Source organism: Oncorhynchus clarkii, chromosome 16 (assembly GCF_045791955.1).
Source record: "Oncorhynchus clarkii lewisi isolate Uvic-CL-2024 chromosome 16, UVic_Ocla_1.0, whole genome shotgun sequence".
NCBI lineage: Eukaryota > Metazoa > Chordata > Actinopteri > Salmoniformes > Salmonidae > Oncorhynchus > Oncorhynchus clarkii.
In genome coordinates, this window is record NC_092162.1 from 54,072,333 (window position 1) to 54,086,035 (window position 13,703).

The 13,703-nt window shown below is 40.1% G+C and overlaps 1 protein-coding gene across 1 annotated transcript; it reads right to left on the reverse strand.

Annotated features, from left to right (window-relative positions):
* Positions 1 to 294: 294 nt before the first annotated feature.
* LOC139368736 (serine/threonine-protein kinase Sgk2-like) lies at positions 295 to 13,080 on the reverse strand. Its single transcript, XM_071108033.1, has 13 exons — positions 12,922 to 13,080; positions 11,967 to 12,037; positions 11,791 to 11,849; positions 10,916 to 10,973; positions 10,464 to 10,547; positions 9,571 to 9,702; positions 9,052 to 9,164; positions 8,912 to 8,948; positions 8,613 to 8,699; positions 5,351 to 5,446; positions 5,036 to 5,191; positions 1,697 to 1,786; positions 295 to 1,524 (listed from the first exon to the last, which is right to left on the reverse strand). Exons 2-13 carry the CDS (start codon positions 11,982 to 11,984, stop codon positions 1,369 to 1,371), a joined length of 1,086 nt encoding a protein of 361 aa, XP_070964134.1. The 5' UTR covers positions 11,985 to 12,037; positions 12,922 to 13,080; the 3' UTR covers positions 295 to 1,368.
* Positions 13,081 to 13,703: the final 623 nt, after the last annotated feature.

Genomic DNA, 13,703 nt, shown 5'->3' on the forward strand with positions numbered 1-13,703 from the left:
ATGTTTGTTGTCAGGCACCAGGGTCCCACTCAAAAGTCTTGTTGTCATTGTTCATGGATGAACACCTCTGTGTGTTGACACTTAGGGAAAACACACGCATGTCCTCTATGCAGCGTGAAATGAATGTGATGAGCTGTTCAGGATGTTCTCTGCCAGTCACTGATCCCTGTCTTGCCTTTTGTCATGTTTTTAATTTATATTCTTTATTTTTATGTATTTCTTGTTTTGTTTGATGAAAATGAAACGTTTTGAGAAATAAAGAAAAATGTTTTTAGTAATTATTTCATCATAGTGTAGGTTTTGATTTCGAAGTTTAATCGATGGAAAATCTGTCAATGCAAGACACGGTAAACATATGGGTAGGGAAGTGATTTATTGTGAAGTTATGTACACATCTTGTAACTGGGCTTCATTGAATGTCATTCATCTTTAAGATGGTGTTGGCATGTCAACAGTCTTTAATTTTAATGTCACCCATTGTGCTGACACAATCACATGTTTTGTTTAACAAGGTTAATAGCACCATGGCATGCACCTTTACAGCTGTGAGAATAATCTGGCATAGGTTTATGTTGCTGTTAAGCATTCCTGGACGCAACATTTGAGTCAAGCCTTTATGTACTCTAATCTACTAAAAGTCAGCGATATAATAGAAACAGCATGTTCACAAATCAATGTGCAAAAATGTATATTTTCAACAAACGAGTTTAAGAATAAGAAATGTTTGGAAAGTCCACAGTGCTTGTATTAAAAGCAGCACTTAAAGAGCAGAGGAATGGGTTCAACTAGAGTTTCACACACATTTGTGTCTGCCTGTTCTAGTGATAATCAGACCATCTTAATCCATACACCACAGCTTTCCATAGAACCTGACGCTTTACCTTCTACACATAGCATCTAGGAGTGTGTTCTGTATCTACATGTCCTTTATGTAGTCACACGGTTGACTCTACGTTGTAGTGAAAGGATAATTAAATCAACATCTGTCTGCTAGCAAATAAAAAGTCCAGCACGATTGGATGTGCCAAAAGACTTTGTCCTGAAATGAGAATTCAAGCAGAGACGAGGGCATATAAATATAATTCATAGGGCAGTCACGTACAGCAAAAGCAACAGTTGGGTGGTGCATTTAAATGTTTTCTTACAACATCTCTTTCTTGCTTCACCTACGCAAAAATGCATGATATTCAATGTGCTCCATTTCTATGACCATGGCCAATGAAGTTGAATCCAGGGTAAAATATACGTTTTATCCTCCTGACTTAAAGGTTAAGGTTAGGATTTGCAGTTAAGGAATCGAATTGTAGATATGTGGTTACGGGTAACTTCGACCTCGACAGTGGTGGTGCTGTGAGGAACCTTCCTGTCTCAAAGGAAGCTGTCTTCACCAGAAACGTAGGAGAAGCCATTGAATGCGTTAGAGCTGCTGGTGCCGGCGTTGAGCTCAGGGGTGCAGCCCACTGAGTTAGGCACCATCTCTCTGGTGAACTCTGGGTCTATGTGCTGTGTGTCCGCTGGCCCTTTCTAAAGGAGAAGAGAGAGGGGACTTGTTAGGAAATATAGGGGTGTGCTAGAGAAAAGAAGTAAGATTGAAAGTTACAAAGATGAGGTAGTGAAAGAAAGTTTTAGAAAAAAAGCAGTGAATTTTGAAGTTATAGAAGATGGTAAGAAACAGCTGGCAGCACAAACAACTCACCACATTGGGGTTGTATGGAGGAGTGATTCTCTTGTGGTACAGATCATCCCAGTTAATCGGGGAGAAGAACACATGGTTCTTTATTTGTAGCTGTAAAAAAAAAAAAAAAAATTCAGGATGAAATAAGACATGTGTATAACTCACTCAAAATGTTTGAAACACTAAACGGCAATGGCATAGTGTGCTTCAGAAATGCAGTGGTGGAGAAAGTACCCAATTGTCAAACTTGAGTAAAAGTAAAGATACCTTAATAAAATGACAAATAAAAGTGAAAGTCACCTTGTAAAATACTACTTGAGTAAAAGTCTATAAGTATTTGGTTTTAAATATACTTAAGTATCAATATCAAAAGTATAAATCATTTCACATTCATTATATTAAGTAAACCAGATGGCACCGTTTTCTTAAATTTAAAATGTATGGCTAGCCAGGAGAACACACCAACACTCAAACATTTACAAATGACGCATGTGTGTTTAGTGAGTCCACCAGATCAGAGGCAGTAAAGATGACCAGGGGTGTTCTCTTGATAAGTGTGTGAATTGGACCGTTTCCCTGTCCTGCTAAGCATTCAAAATGTAACAAGTACTTTTTGGGTGTCAGCGAAAATGTATGGAGTAAAAAGTTCATTATTTTTGGGGGAATGTAGTGAAGTAAAAGTTGTCAGAAATATAAATAGTAAGGTACAGATACCCCAAGAAATGACTTATGTAGTGCCTTAAAGTAGTTTTCCTTAAGTACTTTACACCCCTGCAGAAATGGCGTACAGTGGACTACTTACAGTGCCTTGCAAAAGTATTCGGCCCCCTTGAACTTTGCGACCTTTTGCCACATTTCAGGCTTCAAACATAAAGATATAAAACTGTATTTTTTTGTGAAGAATCAACAACAAGTGGGACACAATCATGAAGTGGAACGACATTTATTGGATATTTCAAACTTTTTTAACAAATCAAAAACTGAAAAATTGGGCGTGCAAAATTATTCAGCCCCTTTACTTTCAGTGCAGCAAACTCTCTCCAGAAGTTCAGTGAGGATCTCTGAATGATCCAATGTTGACCTAAATTACTAATGATGATAAATACAATCCACCTGTGTGTAATCAAGTCTCCGTATAAATGCACCTGCACTGTGATAGTCTCAGAGGTCCGTTAAAAGCGCAGAGAGCATCATGAAGAACAAGGAACACACCAGGCAGGACCGAGATACTGTTGTGAAGAAGTTTAAAGCCGGATTTGGATACAAAAAGATTTCCCAAGCTTTAAACATCCCAAGGAGCACTGTGCAAGCGATAATATTGAAATGGAAGGAGTATCAGACCACTGCAAATCTACCAAGACCTGGCCGTCCCTCTAAACTTTCAGCTCATACAAGGAGAAGACTGATCAGAGATGCAGCCAAGAGGCCCATGATCACTCTGGATGAACTGCAGAGATCTACAGCTGAGGTGGGAGACTCTGTCCATAGGACAACAATCAGTCAGTCGTATATTGCACAAATCTGGCCTTTATGGAAGAGTGGCAAGAAGAAAGCCATTTCTTAAAGATATCCATAAAAAGTGTCGTTTAAAGTTTGCCACAAGCCACCTGGGAGACACACCAAACATGTGGAAGAAGGTGCTCTGGTCAGATGAAACCAAAATTGAACTTTTTGGCAACAATGCAAAACGTTATGTTTGGCGTAAAAGCAACACAGCTGAACACACCATCCCCACTGTCAAACATGATGGTGGCAGCATCATGGTTTGGGCCTGCTTTTCTTCAGCAGGGACAGGGAAGATGGTTAAAATTGATGGGAAGATGGATGGAGCCAAATACAGGACCATTCTGGAAGAAAACCTGATGGAGTCTGCAAAAGACCTAAGACTGGGACGGAGATTTGTCTTCCAACAAGACAATGATCCAAAACATAAAGCAAAATCTACAATGGAATGGTTCAAAAATAAACATATCCAGGTGTTAGAATGGCCAAGTCAAAGTCCAGACCTGAATCAAATCGAGAATCTGTGGAAAGAACTGAAAACTGCTGTTCACAAATGCTCTCCATCCAACCTCACTGAGCTCGAGCCGTTTTGCAAGGAGGAATGGGAAAAAATGTCAGTCTCTCGATGTGCAAAACTGATAGAGACATACCCCAAGCGACTTACAGCTGTAATCGCAGCAAAAGGTGGCGCTACAAAGTATTAACTTATGGGGGCTGAATAATTTTGCACGCCCAATTTTTCAGTTTTTGATTTGTTAAAAAAGTTTGAAATATCCAATAAATGTCGTTCCACTTCATGATTGTGTCCCACTTGTTGTTGATTCTTCACAAAAAAATACAGTTTTATATCTTTATGTTTGAAGCCTGAAATGTGGCAAAAGGTCGCAAAGTTCAAGGGGGCCGAATACTTTCGCAAGGCACTGTATAATCAGAGCCCACGTAGGGCTAGAAACAGGGGGAGAACCCCCCTATCCACATCGACGGGACAGTAGTGGAGAGGGTAGTAAGTTTTAAGTTCCTTGGCGTACACATCACGGACAAACTGAATTGGTCCACCCACACAGACAGCGTTGTGAAGAAGGCGCAGCAGTGCCTCTGCCTCAGCAGTGCCTCAACCTCAGGAGGCTGAAGAAATTTGGCTTGTCACCGAAAGCACTCACAAACTTCTACAGATGCACAATCTAGAGCATCCTGTCGGGCTGTATCACCGCCTGGTACGGCAACTGCTCCGCCCACAACCGTAAGGCTCTCCAGAGGGTAGTGAGGTCTGCACAACGCATCACCGGGTGCTAACTACCTGCCCTCCAGGACACCTACACCACCCGATGTCACAGGAAGGCCATAAAGATCATCAAGGACAGCTTCTATCTCAAGGCCATCAGACTGTTAAACAGCCACCACTAACATTGAGTGGCTGCTGCCAACATACTGACTCAACTCCAGCCACTTTAATAATGGAAATTGATGTAAAAAATGTATCACTAGCCACTTTAAACAATGCCACTTAATATAATGTTTACATACCCTACATTACTCATCTCATATGTATATACTGTACTCGATGCCATCTACTGCATCTTGCCTATGCCGTTCTGTACCATCACTCATTCATATATTTTTATGTACATATTCTTTATCCCTTTACACTTGTGTGTATAAGGTAGTAGTTGTGGAATTGTTAGGTTAGATTACTCGTTGGTTATTAATGCATTGTCGGAACTAGAAGCACAAGCATTTCACTACACTCGCATTAACATCTGCTAACCATGTGTATGTGACAAATAACATTTGATTTGATTTGATTTGAAAGGGAATAAGGTGCCATGGTCCATGGACACGGTCCAGTCAGTGACTCACAAAGTCAGCAATGGCTCCCAACCTGCGGTGTTGGTCTTTCTGCAGGAGGCCCTGGAGCAGACTACAGAGAGCGCCTGACTTCCCTGGGGGCAGCGGCAGAGGCTTGTGTAGGATGCCATCGTACATCTCAGACACGTCCCGGCTGTAGAACGGGGGCTAGAAAACCAGAAACAGGGTGAGTAGAGCAGAGAACAGACACAGTACTGTAGCAGCCAGCTACTCAAGAAGCATTTCCTGAAGTTAGTAACATAATTGTCTTGGACATTTATGTAGATTGCGCTAAGTACAGTAGCCATATAAGATTGAAAAACTTACAAGACTATAGATCATCTCATAGAGCACAGCTCCCAGACACCACCAGTCCACTGTGCGGTCATAGGGCTCCTTACGCAGAACCTCAGGGGCCAAATACTACAGAGACAGAGAGAGTTAAATAAACAGATATATACTGGGCCTTCAGAAAGTATTCACACCACTTTACTTTTTCCACATGTTGTTGTTCGACAGCCTGAATATAAAATTGATGAAATGTAGATTTTGTTTTATTGATCTACACACAATACTCCATAATGTCAAAGTGGAATTATGTTTTTAGAAATGTTTACAAATTAAATAAAAATGACAAGCTGAAATTTGTTCAGTCAATAAGTATTCAACCCTTTTGTTACGGCAAGCCTAAATAAGTTCAGCAGTAAAAATGTGCTTAACAAGTCACATAATAAGTTGCATGGACTCACTCTCAGTGCAATAATTGTGTTTAACATGATTTTTGAATGACTACTTCATCTCTGTACCCCACACATACAATTATCTGTAAGGTCCCTCAGTCGAGCAATTAATTTCAAGAACAGATTCAACCACAAAGACCAGGGAGGTTTTCAAATGATTCGCAAAGAAGGGCACCTATTGGTAGATGGGTAAAAAAATATATATATATACATTGAATATCCCTTCGAGCATGGTGCAGTTATTAATTACACTTTGAATGGTGTATCAACACTCCCAGTCACTGCAAAGATACAAGCGCCCTTCCTATCTCAGTTGCCGGAGAGAAAGGAAACCGCTCAGGGATTTCACAGTGAGGCCAAAGGTGATTTTAAAACAGTTAAAACAGAGTTTAATGGCTGTGATAGGAGAAAACTGAGGATGGATCAACAACATTGTAGTTACTCCACAATACTAACATAAAGAACAAAGTGAAAAGAAGGAAGCCTGTACAGAATAAATAATATTCCCAATAAGCTTCTAAAGTAATACTGACAAAAACCTGGCAAAAAAATATACTTTCTGTCCTGAATTCAAACTGTTATGTTTGGTACATATCCAACACAACATATCACTGAGTACCACTCTTCATATTTTAGCTTGGTGGTGGCTGCATCATGTTATGGGTATGCTTGCTATAGGCAAGGACTAGGGAGTTTTTTTAGGATAAAAATAAATGGAATAGATCTAAGCACAGGGAAATCCTTTCAGCAGAACATCTACCTAAGACACAAGGCCAAATATACACTGGAGATGCTTAACAATACGAATGTTTGTGAATGGCCTAGTTACAGCTTTGACAAATTGGCTTGAAAATCGATGGCAAGTCTTGAAAATGTATATCTAGCAATGATCAATAACAAACTTAACAGAGCTTATATTGTACAATCCAGGCTCTTAGAGACTTAGCCAGAAAGACTCACAGCTGTAATCGCTGCCAAAGGTGATTCTAACATTTGCAAACTCAGGAGTTGAATACTTATCTAGTCAAGATATATTAATATTTTATTTTCCATGAATTCAAATCAAATGTTAGATTTTATTTTCCACTTTGACATTACAGAGTATATTTTCTAGGGCATAGATAAAATAAAAAAAATTAAATACATTTTTATCTCACTTTGTAACACAACAAAATGTGGAAAAAGTCAAGCGGTGTGAATACTTTCTGAAGGCACTGAAATCGAAAGTTTACATACACCTTAGGCAAATACATTTAAACTCAGTTCTTCACAATTCCTGCAATTTAATCCTAGTAAAAATTCCCTGTCTTAGGTCAGTTATGATCACCACTTTTTTTTAAGAATGTGAAATGTCATAATAATAGTGGAGAGAATGATTTATTTCAGCTTTAATTTATTTCATCACATTCCCAGTGGGTCAGAAGTTTGCATACACTCAATTAGTATTTGGTAGCATTGCCTTTAAATTGTTTAACTTGGGTCAAACATTTCGGGTAGCCTTCCACAAGCTTCCCACAAATAAATTGGGTGAATTGTGGCCCATTCCTTCTGACAGAGCTGGTGTAACCGAGTCAGGTTTGTAAGGCCTCCTTGCTCGCACATGCTTATTCAAATGGGATTGAGGTCAGGGCTTTGTGATGGCCACTCCAACTTTGGAAGTATGCTTGGGGTCATTGTCCATTTGGAAGACCCATTTGCGACCAAGCTTTAACTTCCTGACTGATGTCTTGAGATGTTGCTTCAATGTATCCACATAGTATTTCTCCCTCATGATGCCATCTATTTTGTGAAGTGCACCAGTCCCTCTTGCAGCAAAGCACCCCCACAACATGATGCTTCCAACCCCATGCTTCACGGTTAGGATGGTGTTCTTCGGCTTGAAAGCCTCCCCCTTTTCCTCCAAACATAACAATGGTCATTATGGACAAACAGTTCTATTTTTGTTTCATCAGACCAGAGGACATTTCTCAAAAAAAGTACGATCTTTGTCCCCATGTGCAAGCCGTAGTCTGGATTTCTTATGGCGGTTTTGGAGCAGTGGCTTCTCCCTTGCTCAGCGGCCTTTTAGGTTATGTCGATATAGGACTCGTTTTACTGTGGATATAGATACTTTAGTACTTGTTTCCTCCAGCATCTTCACAAGGTCCTTTGCTTTTGTTCTGGGATTGATTTGCACTTTTTTCGCACCAAAGTACATTTATCTCTAGGAGACAGAACACGTCTCCTTCCTGAGCGATATGACGGCTGCGTGGTCCCCTGGTGTTTATACTTGCGTACTATTGTTTGTACAGATGAACGTGGTACCTTCAGGCGTTTGGAAATTGCTCCCAAGGACGAACCAGACTTGTGGAGGTCTACAATTTTTTGGCTGATTTCTTTTGATTTTCCCATGATGGCACTGAGTTTGAAGGTAGGCCTTGAAATACATCCACAGGTACACATCCAATTGACTCAATTATGTAAATTAGCCTATCAGAAGCTTCTTAAGCCATGACATCTTATTCTGGAATTTTCCAAGCTGTTTAAAGGCACAGTCAGCTTAGTGTATGTAAACTTCTGACCCCCTGGAATTGTGATACAGTGAATTATAAGTGAAATAATCTGTCTGTAAACAATTGTTGAAAAAATTACTTGTGTCATGTACAAAGTAGATGTCCTAACCGACTTGCCAAAACTATAGTTTGTTAACAAGAAATTTGTGGAGGTGTTGAAAAACTAGTTTTCATGACTCCAGCCTAACTGTATGTAAACTTCCGACTTCAACTGTATAGAACTACATGTGACTATTAAACATGGGTTATCTTTAACATATCATTGAGCACAGACACAATCTCAGGGCTATCCCTCACCTCAGGGGTTCCACAGAAAGTGGACGTGGTGGTCTCTGGCTCCACTCCCTCTTTACACAGCCCAAAGTCTGTAAGTACCACATGGCCCTGGAACACACGTTTTAAGCACCATCCCAATATTACAGGAACTTACAGACTGCATATGATCCTGTATTGTGAACTCTTGAACTATCTTCTCTAAGATGAGAAGGAAGTGAGTTGAGATATTGAAAACAATCGAAGAACATTATATCCACTTATGAGTCAACACTTACCTGAGAGTCTAAGAACATTATATCCACTTATGAGTCAACACTTACCTGAGAGTCTAAGAGAATATTCTCTGGCTTCAGATCTCTAAATAAGAACAAAAAAATATATTTGGTTTCACTTAACCTCAATACTGTACATAATAATGTGTTGTTTCTACCTGAATATGTCCTTGTAAACTGTGTCTGACCTGTAAACGATGTTGAGGGAGTGAAGGTAGCCTATGGCACTGGCTACCTCAGCAGCATAGAACCGAGCCCTCGGCTCCAAGAAGCACCGCTCCCTCTGCAGGTGGAAGAAGAGCTAGGAGAGAGAGAAAGAAATGTTAGAGATAGAGGGAGAAAGGAGAGAGAGAAAACAGTTATGACATGTTGTTTTAACTGTCAGTACGCTTGACTCTGACGAAGCATGTAATATTACTACTGTTACATTATTAACTCATAATAACGCCATGACACAGAGACTTTGGACTGAGCCAATGATTAAAGGGGAGTAATGTGTTTGTTGTCACTACACTGATTGAGCCAAGGGCTTGAGGCTATGCCACACTGCATTGCTGCTTCTGTGCTGTCAATAGCTTGATAGCTTTAATATAAATAAAGGATTACTTATTGGGAACATTGCTACAGTCCACTCATTTTATCATTTGCCATATCCAAACAGTCATATGAAACCTGAGAAACAAGACCTAGGGCCATTAGCTAGCTACCTCTCCCCCGTTGACATAGTCGAGGACAAAGTAGAGTTTCTCTGGGGTCTGGAAGGAGTAGTGGAGGCCCACCAGGAAAGGATGCTTCAGGCTCTTCAGCAGCACGTTCCTCTCTGCCATGATGTTCTTTTGCTGGAGGACACAAGGCAGCATTGAACCAGCGGACACGAGGCAGAAGGCAGGACACAGCAGAATACAGGCCTCTGTCACCACCACTGCTTTGGCCCCAAGCACATGACAAGAGACGATATACATAAAGAGAGAGAGAGGGGCATAGAACACCTCTTTCCTACAAGGTCCTCAGTGTTATTTATGCTTCTGAAAGTGCAGCCACCTACACACTTCTGACTAGTGTTCTCCACTTTAGCTATGGCCCTGGTTTCCAAGGCAGGCAACAGGCCCTCAGTATATAAAGTAAATTGGCTTCATTGAGGTAACACTTCACTTGAGGGAGTCATTCTTTTTACAGGACTGAGTAGTCTGTCAGACAGCTATAACGTGTGTCTGTAAGTAGCTCAGAAAGTACAAGATTCATTTGCTGATTGTTATAACTATCAAGTGATACAAAACCCAGGGAATATAACATTACTGATTATGGTAATGTACAGTATGTATGAAACACAAAACAGAGACTGGGGGCTGTAAAATCTGTCTGTCAGAGTACAAAGGACAGAACACACTTCAGATTAGATTAGATGTTATCTTAGAAACACAACACAGATTTAGGCTAAACCAGTTCTGCTACACAATGAAAATCATACACACATTGAATATATACTGACATGAAGGGTTTTGCTAGTGTAATTGAGTTGACCTTTAAAACAGAATACAAATAAACTATATACGAGTTTGTTGTGATAATGAATAACCAAATTAAACGTTTATAGACCAACCTCCTTTTTCTTCAGGATTACTTTCTTCTGTAGAACTTTCACAGCATAGAATTTATTGTCAGCTTTGAGCTTGGCGAGCAGGACCTGGATGCAGGGTGGTTGTCAGTACATTTCTGATTGTTTCCTCAAAACGTCAACTCCTAATATGACACTCTCTTATCATAACCCTATCTTAAAAATAGAAGGGCAATGAGTACACACATAATATATTTTATTATCTGTCACACAAAATATAGAAAAAAGTAATTGACAATGAAAAAGGACTGTGACTGAACTGGAAGAATTAAAAATGGCTGCTCATCCTGAGTACAATTTGTGAAAAACTATCCTCATTCATTGTTTCATTGTTTGGTTTTGGCCTTTTCATCAAGGTAACCTTAACAGTCCTGCATAGACTAAGTTAATCATTGAAGAAGGCATGCAGCCTTTTATCAAGCAAACAGCAGACTTACCTTCCCAAAGGTCCCTTTTCCAATAACAGCCAAAAAGTCAAAGTCAGTGGGCTTGGCACTGAAACAAGACAGGAATGATGATACAGATATTTGTGTCATATGGACGGACATAACACCTATCGTAACAGGTTATGGCAGAGACAACCGTCTCGCAACATGACTGGTATGATCCATGAAATAACATTTTTAATCAAGCCTCAAAAACACATGTACAGCAATGTACACTGAGTGTACAAAACATTAAGAACACTTTCCTAATATTTAGCACCCCCTCCTCTCTACAAGGTGTTGAAAACATTCCACAGGGATGCTTGCCCAAGTTGACTCCAATGCTTCCCACAGTTGTCAAGTTGGCTGGATGTCCTTTGGGTGGTGGACCATTCCTGATACACATGGGAAACTGTTGAGTGTGAAAAACCCAGCAGCGTTTCAGTTCTTCACACAAACCTAGTGCGCCTAGCACCTACTACCATACCAGGTTCAAAGGCACTTAAATCTTTTGTCTTGCCCATTCACCCTCTGAATGGCACATATACCATCCATGTCGCAATTATCTCAAGGCTTAAAAACGTTTATTTAACCTGTCTCCTCCCCTTCATCTACACTGATTGAAGTGGATTTAACAAGTGACATCAATATGGGATCCTTGCTTTCAACTGGATTCACCTGGTGAGTCTATATCATGGAGAGAGGATGTTTTGTACACTCAGTGTATGTTGTGGTTGCAATGAATGAATATGAATAAATATTAATATAACAAAACATATATGAATATGACATCAGGACCACAATTCCATTGGTAAAGGGTTGCCAGATGTCAGTTCTACATGGCATTATGGATCATTGAAACCCATGACTCTTAATACGGTACATACTGTGGGTTTGCTGAAGGTCCCAGGTTGACCTCACTGAGGGTGGAGGATGGTGATCTAAGCTAGATGACACACAGAAAAAAGATGAATGATGGAGCAAAGCGGTGTAAACAACCAGTAACCATTTGCACAACTGCCTGGTTGTCTGTGGTTGGACACCACACCACAGAAACACTCACTGGATTAGAATTTGCCATGGTCTCGGTCCATTCCGTGCTCACCGGGGAACCTACATCAGTGTTTCATAGACCTGTCATTGACAAAAGGACACAGTAGGAACATCGTGATATGATAGCACCCCCATCTGTGTGTGACGCTGCTGCTGGTTCCCCTATGCCAGTCTGACCCTGAGAAACTGGTCGTTCTGGTTTGAAACCCAACACAGGCACAACGAAGGACATTTGGTGTTTTGAAGAGTTCATATCAGTGGACACGTTTACATGGTAAATATTATTTTGCCATTCCCACGTCCACAAATGTGCAGAGGATGGCTTAGGTCACGATTCAAACCAATTCAAACCTCCCCCACACAGTCACTTGCCAAGAATGGAGGAATGTTTTGAAATGTTCTTTCCTTGATCTTGGGAAATGTTTAACCTTTAGGTCTACTGAATAAATACAGTAACCTCTACTTTAACTAAATACAATTTTGTGGATCAGTCATATGTCCTCAACAGTAGATTGTATTTTGCTACAGTAGAGGTGTGAAAAGTTAGTTAGAAACTCATTTGAAGGTTGATAAATATTTACAGTCAAGTGTATTACCCATCTAATCAGAGGTATGGAATTATTATAGGCATTATATTCTCAAACTGCACCATTGTTGTGAAATACATGCAAATGGGGTGCAAACAAACTACTCAAAATTCAGCAGACCTTTTATGACAGCATAAAACATGCATACATATATCAAAGAGGCTCTAATATCGACTACTAGCCTATTAATGTTTACCGTTGTATTCCTCGAGTGTTTACAAAGGCAATTTCGAGTATTTCAAAAGGATTCGAGGACATTTTCCAAAGTGTTATAGAACATAAAACTATTTCAAACAATTCCCCATAAATGTAAAGACATAAAAGGATCTATAGGCTACTGTAACATTATATAGTCCATTCTGTACATTCTCAACCTACCTTTCGTGAATGTTAAAACGAAGCTTAGGCCACCTGTTGCAGGTGCGTGCAGCAGGAGCGATGTCTTGTCGACTGACTGAAGCCCCGCAGATCGAGTCAAGTGTCCCAGCTCAGAGCACAGCACTGTTGTCCTGCATTAGGCTACAGATTTCAGTGACTGGTTGGGATCACGTCATGAATGGGTGGTTCCACTGTGCCAGTGAATCATTAAAGAAATTTAGGGGCAGGGAACACTTCTGTCTGTGTGTGTGTGTGTGTGTGTGTGTGCGCTCGCGCTTTGGCAATGTAAACATGTTTGCCATGCCAATAAAGCCCTTTGAATTGAATTGTGAGAAAGCGAGAGAAGCATAACATTGTCACTAATGTCATTAGTAGATACAGTACCTTCAGAAAGTACTCAAACCCCTTTACTATTTTCACATTTTGTTGTGTTACAGCATTCATTACATTTTTTGGGGGGGGGTCACTGGCCAACACACAATAGACCTACCCCATAATGTAAAAGTGGAATTGTGTTTTTCAGAATTTGTACAAATGAATTACTAATAAAAATATGAAATGTCTTGAGTCAATAAGCAACCCCTTTGTTATGGCAAGTCCAGGAGTAAAAATGTGCTTAGCAAGTCACATAAGTTGCAGGGACTCACTCCGTGTGCAATAATAGTGCTTAAAATATTTTTTTAATGACTACCCCATCTCTGTACCTCACACATACAATTATTTGCAAGGTCTCTCAGTTGAGCAGTGAATTTCAAACACAGATTCAATTACAAAGACCAGGG

Coding starts and splice junctions, on each gene's coding strand:
- LOC139368736 (XM_071108033.1), bottom strand. Junction 10,974..11,790: donor GGACCTTCAGCAAACCCACA/GTATGTACCGTA, acceptor GTCTTGTTTCAG/TGCCAAGCCCACTGACTTTG. Junction 8,949..9,051: donor TCCCTCAACATCGTTTACAG/GTCAGACACAGT, acceptor GTTCTTATTTAG/AGATCTGAAGCCAGAGAATA.